This window comes from Moschus berezovskii, chromosome 11 (assembly GCF_049115385.1).
Source record: "Moschus berezovskii isolate FMDL1 chromosome 11, NW_MosBer_1.0, whole genome shotgun sequence".
NCBI classification, from domain to species: domain Eukaryota; kingdom Metazoa; phylum Chordata; class Mammalia; order Artiodactyla; family Moschidae; genus Moschus; species Moschus berezovskii.
In genome coordinates this window covers 81,510,807-81,530,256 of record NC_142470.1, presented here as the reverse complement: position 1 = coordinate 81,530,256, position 19,450 = coordinate 81,510,807, and the positions used below count along the sequence as shown (strand labels likewise).

Below are 19,450 nucleotides of genomic sequence, written 5' to 3'. Positions count from 1 at the left end.
CACCAGGCTCCTCTGTCAACGGGATTCTCTAGGCAAGAATATTGGAGTGGGTTGCCACTCCCTTCTCCATAACAGTGAAGAAGAAAGGCATAAACCAACACCACCACCACTAACAAGAAGAGGTGTAGGGTGGGATGGGGTGGGGAGCAGTAGAAAACAAATTTCTGCAACAGGAAATGTAGGAGGACGCCCAGACAGAGGAAGGTGGATGGAAAGACCATAGGGCCACATGGAGAAGGTTGTGACCTAGGAAGAAGCTAATGGGTCCTATGGAATCTGAGAGCCCTGTGACTTGGAAACACCAGCTACAGCAATGGGTGCGAGTGTGATGTGGAACTGAATAGAAGGCAACTGTGGGAAAACTTATATGTGAGCTCTCTCCACCCTGAGCCCAGACGCTCCCATGTCTTGACAAGGAAACAAAGGGAAGAGTTCTTTAATACAACTGAAAGATCTAGAGAAAATTAGAGCTGCTATTTTGAGCATGGAAGCTCCAGAGCAAAAACTTTTAAAGAGTCCCAAGAATAATAGCCCAATTAATTTTGTTAAATGAATGAATGGTATGATATAGTATGATACTATACCTCCAAGTTACGTTTGATAAATTTAAGTTTACTTTTTCCTTTGTGCCTTGCCTACCTTTTTAATGCTGTCCTTTGAAAAAGAGGCAAGGCAGCTATAGTCACTACACTTGCTTCTGCTGGGTAGTCAACACAGGAAAAACAATGCTTTGCCTGTGATTCTGGGTGACTGATTTGGTCCGCAGCATGAGATGTACTACTCTGAGCAGTGCACTGATGTTGATGGTCCCCTGCTCCCCGGCGGTCTCCTACCTTCCCCGGTGTCCTTAGCATGCTCTGCGATGGCTTCCTTGAGTTTCTCTGTATAGTTTACGATTCCTTTCAGAGGCACACGTTCGTCATTTTCATAAGCTGTGATGTGAATTGAAGGATAATGCTGAAAGGAAAGAGATGTACAAAGAATTCCTTATGATCCCATTCCTTATGGATTATGAAAAACAATTATCTCTATTTTTTACCCCTAAGTGATAGACTCTTTTTCTCATTTGATATTTTTGAGATTTACAGCATCCCAATACTAGACTATTTGTTAGCTGGAATAATCTTTTCTTGACTAGAGAGACCTTGATCTTACCGAATCTAGTCTCCTGAGCTATTAATTTGAAACAAACAAGGAGTATGAGCAGAAAAGGGGCTGAAAGGTGTCTGAGTACTATAAGGAGAAACGATATTAAGGCCTTACTAAATTCCTGCTTCACCTCGGATACACGTCCTTCTAATTATTTTCTCTGTCACTTCAGGATTGTATTACAACTGCCCTTCACTACCTGAGGTTTAATATTTTGATAGGGACAGTAACGTTTTATGTAGTTCTTGTGTGTTTCATCAGATGAAGGATTCCCCCATTCTTCTAATTCTTCTAATGTCAGAGGAAGTGTAGTGTCCATCATGGTGTTGAGAACATCCAAGAAAGGTGCCTTAAAAAAAAGTCAGAGAGATGTAAACTTCAATTAATAAAATGGTACAATGAGTTTCAGATAAATACTATACTTTATGAATATACATGTTGACATGAGAGAATAGAGCTCAAGCAGCAATGTACATTCCCAGGAGCCAGATTAATTACCCAGTCTGTAACCAGGGCCTGAGATTTGTAACTGGCTTTTAAGGTATTCAGACTCCTTGAATCAGACTTTATCTTCCAATTTCACAATTTCTGCTTTTAGTTTTCTTTCTTTCATATAATAAGTGCTGCTACCTTACATCCACTAGGCTCTATAAAAAAAGTGCTGGCAATGACGTGGAGAAACAGGAACACTTGTGCATTGTTAGTGGGCATGTAAAATGGTGCAGAGAGTATACTGGTTTCTCAAACAATTAAACTCAGAATTGCCACATGATCTAGCAATTCTATTCCTAGGTGTGTATCCAAAGGAAACTAAACCAGGGTCTTGAGGAGCACACCCCTGTTCACAGAAGCACTAGAAGCAACCCGAGGGTCCACTGATAGATGGATGGATAAGCAAAATATAACCTTAAAAAGAAAGACACTTGCTACAGCACAATGGACCTGAAGGAAATTATCGAAGTAGAAATAAACCACTTGTAAACAGACCTATATTGTATGATTCCATTTATATAGGAGGTAACTCAGTGTAGTCAAATTCAAAGAAAACTAGAATGGTGGTTACCAGAGCCTAGGGGAAGGGGGAGCTGGAGTTGCTACTTAACGGGTACAGAGCTTCAGGTCTGCAAGATGAGTTATAGAAACCGACTGTACAACAATGTGAGTGCACCTAACACTGCCGAAACGCGCACACTTGAAAATGGTTACGACGATGCATGTTATTTTACCACAACTAAAAATAAAACTCCCAGATCACATGAATAAACTCAGCTGGACACTTTACATTATAAACAGGTAATAAATGCCAACTGAAGAAAATCTGAAAACTATCCAAGTTGAAAACGAAAATCACTCATTGGCTTATAACTAGTGTTAAAAGAAATGGCAGCTGCTTTGTTCATGAAGCCATTATAATCTTCTGATAACCCGTTTTCAGCTTTGTTTTCTATTAACATTAAGCAAGTACACTGGGCAAGTGCAATTCTTTTTGTCTGCATAATATCTTTGACTTAGCTCCTTTTTTGCATTTAGAGTATCCCTAAGCTTATGACACCAGCTCCCTCTCACTGTAGAGATGCTAAATGCCCGATAGGTCCTGTCCAAGCTTTGCTTCAGAGTGAGAGTAGCCACATAATTTAGTTTTACCAATCAGACATAATATGCCCCAAATTCTGAATGAACTGTTGGATATTTAGGTTAACTCCAGGTCTTCATTGTTACAAGTAATGTGGGGTAAATATCCTTATACACACATTTCTAATGATTTCTTCTGACTTTCTAAAGTCAAAGTAATTTCTCAAAGTCAGAAGTCAGTCACATTTTCTTTTATAATTCTGCCATTATTATCTTTTTGCATGGAGTTTTTTCCCTTTTATACTTAATATTCTATTAAAAACAGATTTACAGGGTAAGATTGAGTTCAGTTCAGTCACTCAGTCGTGTCCGACTCTGCGACCCCATGAATCGCTGCATGCCAGGCCTCCCTGTCTATCACCAACTCCTGGAGTTCACTCAAACTCATGTCCATCGAGTCGGTGATGCCATCCAGCCATCTCATCCTCTGTCGTCCCCTTCTCCTGCCCCCAATCCCTCCCAGCATCAGACTCTTTTCCAGTGAGCCAACTCTTCCCATGAGGTGGCTAAAGTATTGGAGTTTCAGCTTTAGCATCAGTCCTTCCAATGAACACCCAGGACTGATCTGCTTTAGAATGGAGTGGTTGGATCTCCCTGCAGTCCAAGGGACTCTCAAGAGTCTTCTCCAACACCACAGTTCAAAAGCATCAATTCTTCGGCACTCAGGGTAAGATTATTTAACACTTATTTACTTCATACAAGCCTACAGTATACCCCACACCCTCAAAATTAAAATTAAAAAACCCTGAAAATAATTTACTCTCTGTATCCTAATTATCTTCTAGAGTTACCTACAGAAGAACAAAATTTGCCAACCCCAGATTATTTTAAGCTGAAAATAATCAAGGTCCAAAAAGTCTCAGAATGAAACTTTGACCTCTTCTATAACTGCCTAAAGAATTTAGACATTGGGCCTATTACAGGAATATCACCATATAATAAATATGGATGACATGCACTGGGGAAACGCTTAGAGACCAGAGTCCACTGTGTTCCCTGTCTCTGCTAACAAACATTTGTTTACCAGACTTTCACTTTTGCATCTCCACGTGAATTGCCTTCTATTCCTGAAGTCTCAAATCAGTACCTGCAACGTCCTCTTTCGCCTTTAGCTGAAGACAGCATTTAAGGTGAGAGCTCTAGTCGTTGTGGAGAGCCACTCAGGTTTCCTGGGTCTCTCCTATGTATGTATGTCACTAAACTTTTGTTTCATTTTCTTCTGTTAGTCTGCCTTATGTCAGTTTAATTCTTAGACCAGCCAGAAGAACCTAGAAGGGAACAGGAAAATGTCCTCTGCCCCTACACTAACCAGAAAGCAGGAGAATGGTGGAGGTGAATGAGCTGCTGTAATTTCATAATTTTGGACACTAGCAAAAGACTATAGAGCCTTTCCAGAACAGGTTAAAATATTTCAATTGAAGTACAGAAAAACTACTCCTAAAGACCACTAATAAGAATGGAGTATATGAAAATAAAGAGTCCCTAAATCCAGTACTGAAATGTTGATGCCAATAGAGCCAAAGGCTTTCACACATTCCAGAGTCAGTGTGCTCGGCCTGACCTCCTAGATCTGGTGTGTCATTTATACTTTGCAGCTTATCCACCAACTCTAAATGCTCTTACAAATATAAAGTGATCGATGAGAATAGCCACTAATATCCTTTAGTGGAAATCCTTAAAAATCAATAAAGAATACTGTCAGGAAGTTCTCCCGTAGCTACAATTCTCTGTTTAAAATTTAAAAGCTCTCCTATACTTCTATGCAATGTAAAACTGGAACAGGAAATTTTTCTTAGAGCATCTATTACTTCACGCCTCCCTATTCCGTAACAGTAGAGACAGAGTACTCACCTCCAAAGTCACAGCTCTCAGCAGTTCTGGACTAGAATTACACAATGCTCCCACAAGTACCCCTCCAGCACTGAAAGCAGTCAGGGCTGTTAGACTTGGCTGAGAAAAGCCTTGGTCATGAAGAGTCTTAATGCAAGCCTCTAAGTCAGCAAGGCCATTGAGTTTTTTAGTTAGCCGGCCATCAGCGTGCCACTGGAGGCCTAACTCACCACCTCCCCTGAAATTAAAGGGCAAAAAAGTTTTAGTGGGGAAAAAATATTAATGATATAGGTCAGGGTCAGCAAACTATAGCCTGTGGGCTAAATTTGCCCAGAGGCCTGTTTTTATATGGCCCTTGAGCTAAGAAGGATTTTTATATTTTTAAAGGTTGGGGAAAAAAATAAACATCAACCAGGAATATGCAGTGGAGACCATATGTGGCCTGCAAAACTTAAAATGTTTACTATTTAGTTCTTCAGAGAAAAAGTTTGCCAACCCCTGTTGGAGACAATCAAAACTTGATTCAACAAATACGCTTTGAGTGCCTGCTTGCTATTTACCAGGCATTGTGCTAAATGTAGGCCTTAAAAATATAAACAAACAGAAATCCTCTGTCCTGGAGGTCATAATTTTTCGGGGAAAAACAGCTACCAAGCAACACACACTGCTATAACAGAAGCAGAACCACAGCAGAGACTATCCACCTGTCTATATATGTGAGTCAGGAACGTGAGTGCTTTAAGGAGATGACACCTGAGTCTTGAAGGAAGAATGTGAGTTCCCAGAAGGGCAAAGAAAGGGATGGCATCATCGACTCAATGGACATGAGTTTGAGCAAACTCTGGGAGACAGTGAAGGACAAGGAAGCCTGGCGTGCTGCAGTCCATGGGGTCACAAAGAGTCGGACACGATGGGGAAACTGAACAACAACAAAAAGCAAGGGAAGGCATCAAGACACAGCATGTGGAAGGTCACAGAGGTCGTCATTTCAAATGATGGAGCAAAGGCTGCATGTGTAGGATGTACATGGCTGGAGAGGAGGGCGTATCTGACGCCACTATGAAGATAAGCCACATCATTAGGATGTTAATATGGAGGATTTGGATTCTATTGTGGAGAGGGGAAAGTGGTAAAGGATTTAAACAGAAACAAAATACTTCTGTGTCTTGAAATCAGCAAAATAATATGGAAATTAGAGTGGAAAAAAGGGAGTCCAGCTTAAGAAACTATTTTAGAAAAATCCAAACTCAGGAGAATGAAATGGAAACAATAATGTAGCTAAGTACAGAGACCGGTTTATCTATCCTAAAAATTCTAAAAATCTGGTGCTGCTAAGTCACTTCAGTCGTGTCCAACTCTGTGCGACCCCACAGACGGCAGCCCACCAGGCTCCCCCATCCCTGGGATTCTCCAGGCAAGAACACTGGAGTGGGGTGCCATTTCCTTCTCCAAAATCTGGTGCAAAATCCTAAAAAGATAGCCTTTTGCTCCTGGGATTAATTAATCCCAGACCCAGGGTTCTGCTAGTGAACCAGGTTCCACTAGCACAGATTTAGGAGTACAAATGAGCAAATCAATGTTTGCTCCCCAGCATCTTGTTATTCTGGACATGTGATGATGCTCCAGCCCTCATACACCACAGAAAACATGACTCACCGAACATGACAATATGCTAATATCCAGCCATCGTCCACCAACACCCGCCTTTCAGGCCTGAAATTCATTTTCAAATCCATTCCATAAGCTCCATACACTTGTACCAGGAGAGGTTTCTTCTGCAAGTCCTCAGAATCCGTTTTATGGAAAATAGTCATTGGCACTAATTTTCCATCCTGGAAATGAAGATGTATTATGCAGGTAAAGAAATCTTTTGAAACAGTTTTATTCCCAATTTTATGTGTTGCTTATTGATGTTGAGCAGCAACTTCATTTAATTAAGACAAAAGAGTTATGGTCTCTCAAAGTCCATCAGGGTCCTTAATTTTCAGCTACTCTGCTGACACAATATTAGGGTAACTAGAAAAGACAATAAGACTCTGACTTGAAAATGGTTTATTAAACGTAGCTTTTCGTGACAGTTAAGTAACTTTATAACGAGTTCTTCACTACTCAGTTTAACTATATTTTTTCTTTCAAGACAAACCAAGATAACTATCAAGGTTACATATATTAGCATAGTATTCTTCCTATACCTCAGGTTACATATGAACATTTCCTATCTTTGAATATATACAAATACGTTAACTAAAGAAGTTTAAACAACTCAATTTTTGGTACTCAATTGTCAGAATTCTCAGTCATTAAAAGCCGAAATCTCTTACTAACCTAACACCCACTCACATCCTCTTCATAGACTTATTTAACTTTATTTTTTAAATGTTTCAAAGTGGTTCAGGTTTTATAAATTTTAACATCTAAATTATTTTTAAGTCAAACAACTGTACCTCAGTGTAGTTCTCTGGACATATAAAATTGAGATAATATGAACTATATCTGATCTTCCTTTCATAGAAAAAGGGTAGAAAGGTTGGTTGTCACCCTGCTTACAGAAACTAAGGAAAAAGCAATAGTTTACATAAGGCAAATAATATAACGAGACCACTCTAATTTTGAAAACTTCACTTTGGGGCACTAGCGTGTTAGCAAATAAGGAAGAACTCGTCCCCTCATTATTATACTCAACTTGTTACAACAGTGTAAATGAATTTTTACTTCTCAGTAAGATTCATTGTTATAAAATGATATAGGTGAATTTCTATAAATCAATCCTTCCCCCTTTCTGGCTTAACTGTTTTCTTTTTTGGTTGTGCTGGTCTTCCCTGTGGCATGCGGGCTTGGCTGCCCCACTGCATGCACAATCTCAGTTCCTGACCAGAGATCAAACCCAAGTCCTGAGCACTGGAAGGTAGAATCTCAACCACTGGACCACCAGGCAAGTCCCTGTAGCTTAACCTTTTTTTTTTTTTTTTTTAATTTCAACTTCATTAACTGTTGAATTTATTTATTAAAAATTTTTTTCTTTTATTTTTTCTAAAATTTTTATTTAATAAATGGTACAAAGCACAATGCCAAAAACATTAACAGTTAAAATTTCACCAAAAGAAAAAATACTATAGAATACACAGTTGTAAAAAGCTACATTATTTTACAACTGCCTCAGGCTGCAAAAAGAAAAAAAACCCAATGCCACACCTAAGTTATCCCTCTCTCAAAATAATGCCATTTATGTTATAAACCATGAGCACCCCATGAAAAGATGGGAACTGCTTTTGTTAATTCATATATATATATATGTCTGTATCACTTTGCTATACACCTGAAACAAACACAACACTGTAAATGAAATATAGTACAATATAAAATAAAAATAAGTAACAGACCTTTGGGGCTTTACACAGAGTTAGAGTTCCTATCAGAAATATAGTACAATATAAAATAAAAATAAGTAACAGACATTTGGGGCTTTACACCGAGTTAGAGTTTCTATCAGAGGGACAACAGCACCACAGCCGTACTGAATCCACATGAAGGAGGCACACGAATGACTGGATTACAAGAGTTACAGGAATGAGAGCTGCTCACTTCCCAGAAACTACAGCTCAACCCTTTTTTAAAAATAATTTTATTTACTTATTTTTGGCTGTGCGGGGTCTTCACTGCTGTGTGGGTTTTCTCTGGTTGCGGCGAGCGGGGGCTACTCTCTAGTTGCAATGGGCTTCTCGTTATGGTGGCTTCTCTTGTTGCGGAGCACAGGCTCAACAGCTGTGGCTCATGAGCTTAGTCGCTCTGTGGCATGTGGGATCTTCCCGGATCAGGGATTGAACCTGTGTCTCGTGCATTGACTGGTGCATTCTTTACCACTGAGCCACCAGGGAAGCCCCCTAGCTTAATTCTTGATCATTCGAGAGACAATACTTCCTCAGAGAAGCTTTCCGCATTTCTGCAGATGAGGTATGTTCCTTTTACCATATGTTTCCACTGTCCTCAGTACATCTTCCTTTGCAGCAATCAGTACATTAGTAATTACTTCTTCAAAATCTTGCCTCTTCCCCACTAGATTTAATATCCACAAGGGCAGGGACTACCTTAGTCTAGTTCACTCTAATTGCTTATTACCTTCAAAATTTTTCCCATAATACACACAAACTATTTTTTTCTTTAAATCAACTTTTAATATTTAAATATACACAATACACAAAATCTAGGGCTTGTTAAGCTGGTTAAAGGGGTTTCCAGGTGGCACTAGTAGTAAAGAACCCACCTGTCAATGCAGGAGATGTAAGAACGTGGGTTCAATCCCTGGAGGAGGGAAGATCTCCTGGAGGAGGGAAGATCTCCTGGAGGAGGGCATGGCAACCCACTCCAATATTCTTGCCTGGAGAGTGCCATGGACAGAGGAGCCTGGTGGGCCACAAGTCCACAGGGCTGCAAAGAGTTCAACCTGACTGAAGTGACTTAGTGCTCATGCTGGTTATAAATTTTCTAATCCATGTTAAAAAAATTGCATGAGTATTCAAGTTTAAAGAAAAGTCCGTTTACCTCCTAAAACGATTTGAGTCTTGCAGTGGAATGTGAGATCCACTTTACTAAACTGTGCTAATGTAACCCCATCAGGGGCATTAATAATTAACAGAATCTTTTCAGTAAATGGTAGGGCTGACAGTGGGGATCCCAAAGACTTACCTTGCTTTTGGCTTCCATACGTAAAACACGACTAGTCTTTGTTATTGGGTCTTCATGCCCAGTTTCCTCAAACAGTTTGCCTTCTGCAAACTTATATGTATAATATTTCGGGGGACGTATTGGAGAGCAAAGCTGAAAGGGGCAGTTCTTTGGGTCTGAATTTGTATCCATTATGAATCCACAGGCCCAAGGCGGGAGCTAAAGAAATAGAACAGTTAGCTGTACTCTTTATTGAGACACTAAGTATTATTAATTAAATTTCTGGGTCTGCTCCAAACAAGACTATATAGATATCAAGTTTATTTTTATCCACTTTCATCTAATGCCTCATTTAAGGATTACTTCAGTACAACAACAAAAATATTTCAAGTGAAAAACGAAACTCTACACTAATGACCAATAAAAATAAGAAAAAAGTACAGGAAAATGGTTTATCATGATTCTAGGGTGACTTGAAATCTCCTTTAATAAAAAAAGTTTATCTGGGGATATATAAACTTGGGCAATGAAACAACAAAAAGATTAAGAATAACAGCCAACCAAGTAGGAATTCCAGAACCCAAAGATATCTTCAAGATCTCTCTTTTCATAGACCATGAGATCTCTCACTTGTGGTTTTAATAATTTACCCAGCAGCCCTTACTCTACGGCCTGGACAGCCCCAGGGACGACAGTCATTATTCCAGGACTACAAACTAGCTCAGCAGCACTAAAGCATTTACAATTTGTTTTTAACTTTAGCTCCCAGGCTAACCATTGTGCAGAACAAAACCTTTCCCGCACACCTACTCTGAGAGACTCACTGCTATTATGATTGTTAACTTTAAGAAAAAAGGAAAAGAAATCAAAATTTATTCTCTCAGAGCAGCAGGGTCCAGCCTCAAGCCTTCCACTAACATCCCTCTTATACCTTTTAAAAGAACTCTAGTAAGCAGGCTGACGGTATGTTAGAAATAGCACTGAGAGTCAGAATATTTCAAAGAAAATTGCCTTTCTTTTCCTGTGTAATTGTAGAAAGAGCAAATTCTTTAGAAAATCAGAGGTCTTGGCACAGCAACGTCACTGGTGGGCACTATTCAGAGAGGATAGGTGGGGGATGTGTGCATAAAGAGTGTACCATTTAACCTGTAGAAACTATGGTCAAAGAGCTTAGGTTCAGAGAGAAAATTTCTTGTAATTAATCCAAAGAATCCACTGCTGTAAAGCACTAGAGACATATATTTGCATTGTCTTTCTAGAAGAGTTCCTAATTTATTCGCTTCAGACTGGATTATTTTCAAGGATAATTTGTTTATTTAAATATTATTTATTTATAATGTATGCAACCATAACTAGAAAGAAAAATGTAATCATTTTTGTTAAACGTCATTTTTGTTTTAGAATATTTATACAGCCTTTTAAGACACCAGACATTACATTTGATAATTTGACTTCATGAAATAGATGGAAAATTCTGGCTGTTTTATTTAGGTTCTCATTCTTTCTTATTTATGCCACTAGATGTTGTTTAGTAGCTCAATCATGTCCAACTCTTTGCGACCTCATGGACTGTGGCATGCTAGGCTTCCCTATCCTTCACCATCTCCTGGAGCTTGCTCAAACTCATGTCTATTGAGTCAGTGATGCCATTCAACCATCTCATCCTCCATGGTCCCCTTCTCCTCCTGCTTTCAATCTTCCCTAGCATCAAATTCTTTCCCAATGAGTCGGTTCTTCGTATTAGGTGGCCAAAGTATTGGAGCTTCAGCTTCAGCATCAGTCCCTCCAATGAATATTCAGGATTGATTTCCTTTAGGATGGACTGGTAGGATCTCCTTGCAGTCCAATGGACTCTCAAGAGTCTTCTCCAACACAGTTCAAAAGCATCAATTTTTCTGCACTCAGCTTTCTTTATGGTCCAACTCTCACATCCATACATGACCACTGGAAACACCATAACTTTGACTACACAGACCTTTGCTGGCAAAGTAATGTCTCTGCTTTTTAATACGCTGTCTAGGTTTGTCAAGCTTTTCTTCCAAGGAGCAAGCGTCTTTTAATTTCATGGCTGCAGTCACCATCTGCAGTGATTTCGGAACCCAAGAAAATAAAGTCTCTCACTGTTTCCATTTTTCCCCATCTATTTGCCATGAAGTGATGGGACCAGATGCCATGATCTTAGTTTTCTGAATGTTGAGTTTTAAGACAACTTTTTCACTCTCCTCTTTCACCTTCATCAAGAGACTCTTTAATTCTTCTTTGCTTTCTGCCATAAAGGTGGTGTCATCTGCATATCTGAGGTTATTGATATTTCTCCCGGCAACCTTGATTCCAGCTTGTGTTTCATCCAGCCTGGCATTTCACATGATGTACTTTCAAATAAGTTAAATCAGCAGGGTGACAATATACAGCTTTGATGTATTCCTTTCCCAATTCAGAACTAGTCTGTTGTTCCATGTCTGGTTCTAACTGTTGCTTCTTGACCTGCATAGAGGTTTCTCAGGAGGCAGATAAGGTGGTCTGGTATTCCCATCTCTTTCAGAATTTTCCAGTTTGTTGTGATCCACACAGTCAAAGGCTTTAGCATAGTCAATGAAGCAGATGTTTTTCTGGAATTTCCTTGCTTTTTCTATGATCCATCAGATATTGGTAATTTGATCTCTGGTTCCTCTGCCTTTTCTGAATCCAACTTGAACATTTGGAAGTTCTCAGTTCATGTACTGTTGAAATCTAGCTTGGAGAATTTTAATCATTACTTCACTAGCATGTGAAATGAATGTAATTGTGCGGTAGTCTGAACATTGTTTGGCATTGCCCTTCTTTGGGAGTGGAATGAAAACTGACCTTTTCCAGTCCTGTGGCCACTGCTGAGTTTTCTAAATTTACTGGCATATTGAGTGCAGCACTTCACCAGCATCATCTTTTAGGATTTGAAATAGCTCAGCAGGAATTCCATCACCTCCACTAGCTTTGTTTGTAGTGATGCTTCCTGAGGCCCACTTTACTTTACACTCCAGGATGTTTGGCTTTAGGTGAGTGATCACAGCATCGTGGTTATCTGGATGATTAAGATCTTTCTTGTACAGTTCTTCTGTATATTCTTGTCACCTCGTCTTAATATCTTCTGCTTCTGTTAGGTCCATACTGTTTCTGTCCTCTATTGTGCCCATTTTTGCATGAAAATGTTTCCTTGGTATCCTAATTTTCTTGAAGAGATCTCTAGTCTAGATCTCTATGCCACTAAAACAATCTCAAAACTAACCTCCATATCCCTCATCTCTTGGCGCTTCGGTGTACTCTAATGTGCCTGCCAGATAACCTTGTGAAGTATAGTATGACTCCTTAAATTATTCCCCTGCCTTCAAACTTCAGATTTTCCCCTCTTCATAATTTATGCATAAATTCATCACGTTGACAGTCAAAGAATGTCAAATCATAGCTTCATCCCCTAGTAATTTGTTCTGCTTCAATAAAAGTGATTTATTAGCAGTTTCCTGAATATTTTCCTAACTTCTCCAGCTTAGAGCTTCATTTGATGCACTTTCTCATCCTAGAATACTATTCCTTTCCCTACCCAACAAAACCCTATCTATCTTCCTTGGTTATCTCAAATTCTACTACCCCCTAAAGTTTTCTTGGGCCCTCCGGGCCTCATGGCACATTTTATGTTTTTTGATCCCACTTATTTAAACCCATCCTATACTTAGTCTTTGTGTACAAGTCTAATCTCATGATAAATGGTATTCTCCTAAGGCCAGGTATTTTGAGTTACTATCTTTCCATTCCAGAGAGCCGAAGACAGAACTCTGCACATAGAAATTTAATAAACATCCAGTGAATTTACTGGAATTGCATTTTAGCAAAAACTGTCTTAATACTATAGATGGGGAGATACCAATGGCCTGTCTGCTGGTCATACAACTCTTCCCACATCAAGCAAAACCGAGGCCACCCTCCTTCCCTTCAGTGTATGTTACCTTAACTCACGTATTAATGCTGCTGTAAAACTGGGCAATAATGTTACCATTCACAGTTTTATAAAATTGGCAAAGAGATGATATGGACACAAACAAGCATGGGAGAAACACTGTAGCAGAAACACGGGGGGGCATGCTTACTGTCTGGGATGGGAGAAGGAGGTGGTGGTTAGGCTCCAGCTGCCAGGCTGGCCTGAGTTAGGACTTATTTTTTTGGGCTCCAAAATCACTGCAGATGCTGACTGCAGCCATGAAATTAAAAGACGCTTACTCCTTGGAAGGAAAGGTATGACCAACCTTGATAGTATATTAAAAAGCAGAGACATTACTTTGCCAACCAAGGTCCGTCTAGTCAAGGCAATGGTTTTTCCCGTGGTCATGTATGGATGTGAGAGTTGGACTGTGAAGAAAAATGATCGCCGAAGAATCAATGCTTTTGAACTGTGGTGTTGGAGAAGACTCTTGAGAGTCCCTTATACTGCAAGGAGATCCAACCAGTCCATTCTAAAGGAGATCAATCCTGGGTGTTCATTGGAGGGACTGATGCTAAAGCTGAAACTGCAATACTTTGGCCACCTCATGCGACGAGTTGACTCACTGGAAAAGACTCTGATGCTGGGAAAGGTTGGGGGCGGGAGGAGAAGGGGACGACAGAGAATGAGATGGCTGGATGGCATCACCGACTCTGTGGACATGAGTTTGAGTGTACTCTGGGAGTTGGTGATGGACAGGGAGGCCTGGCGTGCTGTGATTCATGGGGTCGCGGAGAGTCGGACACGACTGAGCGACTGAACTGAACTGAACTGAAGGTTGTAGAGATACACGATACAGATATATGTAGCGAGAGAAGTTCATCCTATACAGCAGTGTTTTTCAGTGCACTAGACTTCTAAAAAAGCAAAGACTTCTAAAAGGAATTCCAAAATAAACCTCCTAAACCTGATGAAGACCCACTATACTAAATTCTATTTAAATTAATTTCTAAGAAAAAGTACATTGCTGTTATTCAAAATTTGATGTTCTGTTAATACAGCATGTATTCTGATTAACAGTATTATCTTTTGAAAATTAAACATACCTTTAGAGACCGAACTGAATCGTCAACCAGACCAATCACGTTAACATAAAGTAAATTGCTATGCTTCAGGAAGAGAACACAATGATCCTTAAACATATCCATGTCTACAACTTTGGTATTTCTCTTCATCGTGAAAAACAAATCCCAATTCATAATAGCAGGGGTATCAGCTGCTGTTCTCATTAGCTGTGTGGAACAAAATTAGATGAGATCCAGGCATCAGAAATGATGACTACAGCATCCAGAGATGAAACCACTGAAAATCAGACCTTATTAGTCTGCACTGTTTATGAAGAGCTGAAGGAACTTGACTCTGCATCAGGGCTGAAGTGTGAACATCACTTTATGAATGAGCCCTGGCTAGCCTGCTCGGTGGGTATGATACAGTGCTTAGCTGACAGTCAAGCACTGAGAGCCAGTGGGGCCTCGGCCTTTTGACTGTGGGGCCATCACCGAGCCTAGCTGAGACCAGCAGAGGAACTGCCCAGTCCAAACTGCTGACTCACAAAATCTCGACTTTATAAAAGTTTGAAAAGTTTGTTAAGCCACTAAGTTTGGTTTTGATGACTAACATTATTTAGGATAGGGAATGTTTTCCTTTGCTAACCTTTTTGGATATAGTAAAATATGAAGAGGTATATTAGCTCTGAGGGAAGAGAAATGGGATTGCTTATACATAGGAAGGTGGCTTCAGTTTTTAATGACCCAAAGCTTATGAAACAATAAACTCTTAGAGCAAGAAATGTTGATGTTACTGTAACACTTCCTAACAGCCTAAATGGGGACCACGAAAATACAGGATTTACCTTGAATTCTGTAGGCTCGCCAACATTAGTGAGAATGTATAACTCATCATCTCTATGTTCTACATAGTAAAGGACCCCATGGATTCGCTTCTGGATAAGTACTGGTGGGTCCCAAGGGCTCAGGCCATCTATCAACCACACCTCAGAAGTGGTCTTGCTCATGATATTCATGGTGAGAAAACGACTGTCTTTTGTGAGATAAAGGAAGACAAAAAAACTACGCAGAAAAGAGAGAGAGGGAGAGAGAGAGAGGAAAATCCAATAAATTTCAAATGTAAGCTATCATTGCTAATGACAATTTCTCACTGGTATTGAGTATATATATTAATTTCTAATGCACACAGAAAAGAAGAACTCCCTATTGAAATACTGCTTGTAAAAACTGGCTATTATTTTTTCTCATTTCCTCCTCAAAAGGATTCAAAATAATTTTTCTCTAACATTTTATTATATTTTTCAAAACCCACCACTAAGATTCTATACCTGCTAACATTTTGCTGTATTTCCTTTATCACATATTTATGTATCTTTCAAAAAAATGCATTTCAAGGTAAACTACAGATATCATTTAACACTCAATCACATTAATAGATTATAGGGGTTTTTGCTGAGAAGAGGAAATAAACTTCCTGGAGAAGATATGTAACTGTAGGGAAGAAAAGAGACAGAGTTTTCTTTGTTTTTCCTCTGAATGCATGTTGGATATCCCTTTTTCCTACTCTCCCAGTTTTTATAACAAAACAAACAACAGGAATAAAAACCCTCACAATCTCACTAAACTAACACGTTTTTTAAATTTTAATTTTTCTATTTTTCCTTCCAGGGCTTATTTCTATTTTACACATGTCTTTAAATAGATGTAATTAAAATACAGATGCAATTTTGGATTCTGCATTTCTTACTACACATATTATCATATTTCCCCACATTAGTTACACAGTTTATGATCATTATTTTTAATATTGGAAGGACTGATGCTAAAACTGAAACTGCAATACTTTGGCCACCTCATGTGACGAGCTGATTCACTGGAAAAGACTCTGATGCTAGGAAAGGTTGGGGGCGGGAGGAGAAGGGGACGACAGAGAATGAGATGGCTGGTGGCATCACCGACTCTGGACATGAGTTTGAGTGAACTCCGGGAGTTGGTGATGGACAGGGAGGCCTGGCGTGCTGTGATTCATGGGGTCGCGGAGAGTCGGACACGACTGAGCGACTGAACTGAACTGAACTGAATATCCTATTAAGTTGAATTATCATAATTCTTAAAAACTTAGCTATTTCATTGTAATAAATATAAAAGGGAACATATCATGAAGATAGTTTCCTTCTCCATGACTTTTATAATCATTTCCTTAGGATAAATTCTAAGTAATAGAAACACTATTTTAATGATTAAGAGTATTTTTATGACTCAATAAATCAAAGACTATCCCAAGAGCATTATACTAATTCATACTGACACACTGGATGCCTTTAAATATTGCATCTACACTTCCTTATTAGGAAAGTAATTCATACTGAAAATACTAAGAAATATAAAGACAGATGGTAAGTTTTAGTTGCAAGATGGAAAATATCCTATAATCAAAGTCATTGGTATAATATAATAAATTACTAGTGTAAACTGTCATTTCCAAAAGACAATCTTGACAAATGACACATAAAATAGTGGGATCATAGGAATAGGTCTAGTAAATTCTCATTAATAGAATCCTCATCAGAAAAAAAAGCAATGACAGAAGTGTTACTGGATCAAGAATATTAGTTCTATGGGCTGGAATAATTTCTCCAGACCTCAAGTTCTTCATATGAACTTGGGGTTGTACAAGATTTTCTTTAAGGTCCTTGTCAGGTCTGAGATTTTATTAAGTGAAGGGTTAATTTTCTTGTTTGGGGTATCAATTTTACACTCATAGATTGATTTTTAAAGCTCATTTTTTTTTTTCTCTTGCAAAATCTGTTCAGACATTGTCCAAATCATACTGTTAAATGATGTATAAGGTGACAGGACCCTGGTGTTAAGAAATAATTTATTTCTTATAAATCATTTGGAAAAGTACATCTGGGTAAGAGTTAAGGAACCTTGCCAGATAAATTTATTTCCTACCCAGCCTGGTTAAGTGGTTCAGTTCAGCTCAGTCGCTCAGTCGTGTCCGACTCCTTGCTACCATGAGGCATAAGTCCTGAAGCAAAAAGAATTAGCTTTAAGGAGGAATTACCAGATTACTGGGGAAACTAAAATTTAAAGACCAAAGTATATCGTGGCTCAAAGCAAAGCAATTTAAATTTTAGATAATCTACACGAAATAAATAGTGAATTCTGTGTAACTCATATGGTTAATCTAGTTATGACCTACAAGAGATTCATAAGTGCTGCATGACAATGCTATTTAAATGTTATACTAAGAACTCCTCTTGTGTCAGTACAGAGAGGATGTTAGTAATTCAGCACCTATTAGTCTGATGATATATCTGTGCTCACTCTGAAGTCTGAATTTAACTAGTTTCCAATTTTGAATCTTAATCACTTATAAAAGAATGCTATGCTCACCTTAGCCTTATTATATCTGATTCCAGCCAAAATCAATGTTTTAAGTCAACCAAGAGCAGCACTTTAGATAACCAGAGAAATACGCTGAAAATAAAGACTTAATTGAATTGTTCTAGTACCTTCGGTCTTTTTCTGTGTAAAAACGTTCATTCCGTTTGTTATCACCAAAAGTGGCTCGATATACATCATGACAGCGAAGGTTCCTCTGGAAGGTATAGAATAAAACATCTTCCTCTTCTTCATCCTTTACCCATTCTAAAAGAAAACAATTAAAGAATTATATATAGCCACCTATTTACAGTTAAAAAAAAAAGGCACAGTGCATTCTGAGTGTCAAACAGAAGAGATGTGTAGGTTTGTCTCTGGCAATCTAAATCTAACACAAGTTTGATTATATCGAACTGAACTAAACCCTGTTATTTCCAAAGAATAAGACATTACTACATCAATTCTAAGTTTTTGCAGTTATCAGTTTTAAGGTACTCAAGTTTCTAAATAAGAGTTGAACATTCAATATTTAGGAAAGACTTTGGTAAAGTCACATCTGCTTTCAGCAGATCGATTATGTTTAAATTTCATGCTCTTGTGCTTAGACGCTTAGTCGTGTCCGACTCTTTGTAACCCCATGGACTACATACAGCCCACCAGGCTCCTCTGTCCATGGGATTCTCCAGGCAAGAATACTAGAGTGGGTTGTCCTGTCCTCCTCCAGGGGATCTTCCTAACTCAGGGATCAAACCCAGGTCTCTCGCATTGCAGGTGGTTTCTTTACCATCTGAGACACCTGCGATGGTATTTAAGTTTGCAGAAATACTGGATCACTTGCTCTCATGCCTAAATGTTTTTGTATGTTTTCAAGTGACAGTTTATCTCAAACTAAGTTGTAAAAAAAACCAAAAACTTATTTTTCAATTGGTGGAAAATTGCTTTATAATTTTGTGTTTGTTTCTGCTATATAACAACACAAATCAGTCACATGCTGGTGTTTTCTAGATCCTACCGGAAGCTGTAAATTAAAGTATTTATACAATTACATCATGACTGCCACCTGGCTGACAGTGACTGAAAGACATCATTGTATAATATGCATTCTGATTTTAGAGGTTAAAATGTACAAGAGGTATGTGTTAGAAAAAACTCGATAGGATATAATTTTAATTCATTGTAAAGGCATTTCTTTATTAAACAGTGGGGAAATTTATGGCAAAAAATGAAAGGGAGGATAAAGTATGTGTGTGTGTATATATATATATACACACACATACACACACATATATATATAATCACCCAATGATAAATGATAAAATTTAAAGTTGGTTTTATTGGTAAAAATATCATAACTTTATTGATGAATACGTTAGTTCAGGGAATTCCCTGGTCATCCAGTGATTAGGACTCTGCGCTTTCACTGCGGTTCAATCCCTAGTCAGGGAACTAAGATCCCACAAGCTGTGTGGTCGAAAAAAAAAACAGAAAGTTAATTCATCTTGTTCCAGAGTTCTTTGGTACAGACCCCAGGGCAATCTGCTACAATGGCTGGATAAGATGATGTGAAATTAAAAATATCATACTCCAGCCTAAAGTTGAATAAAATATTAAGATGTAATTTATATGCGAACATGTACTCAAAGTAATAGCAAAGAATATTATTACTGACACATTACTGATAAGGAGCCTGGTGGGCTACAGTCTACAGTGTTGCAAAGAGTTGGACATGACTGAAGTGACTTAGCATGCATGCATAGATACATATTACTGATAC

At 38.6% G+C, this 19,450-nt stretch overlaps 1 protein-coding gene across 3 annotated transcripts in view; it reads right to left on the bottom strand.

The window, feature by feature from the left end:
- PREPL (prolyl endopeptidase like) overlaps positions 1 to 19,450 on the bottom strand; it is a 41,691-nt gene that overhangs the window by 5,380 nt on the left and 16,861 nt on the right. For all 3 annotated transcript variants that reach the window (XM_055399584.2, XM_055399583.2, XM_055399585.2), the window contains 8 exons: positions 17,808 to 17,943; positions 15,135 to 15,351; positions 14,329 to 14,514; positions 9,295 to 9,492; positions 6,268 to 6,443; positions 4,633 to 4,849; positions 1,349 to 1,498; positions 834 to 957 (listed from right to left, as the gene is read on the bottom strand). In XM_055399584.2, coding sequence (XP_055255559.1) covers positions 834 to 957; positions 1,349 to 1,498; positions 4,633 to 4,849; positions 6,268 to 6,443; positions 9,295 to 9,492; positions 14,329 to 14,514; positions 15,135 to 15,351; positions 17,808 to 17,943 — 1,404 coding nt within the window. The remainder of the gene's footprint in view (positions 1 to 833; positions 958 to 1,348; positions 1,499 to 4,632; positions 4,850 to 6,267; positions 6,444 to 9,294; positions 9,493 to 14,328; positions 14,515 to 15,134; positions 15,352 to 17,807; positions 17,944 to 19,450) is intronic.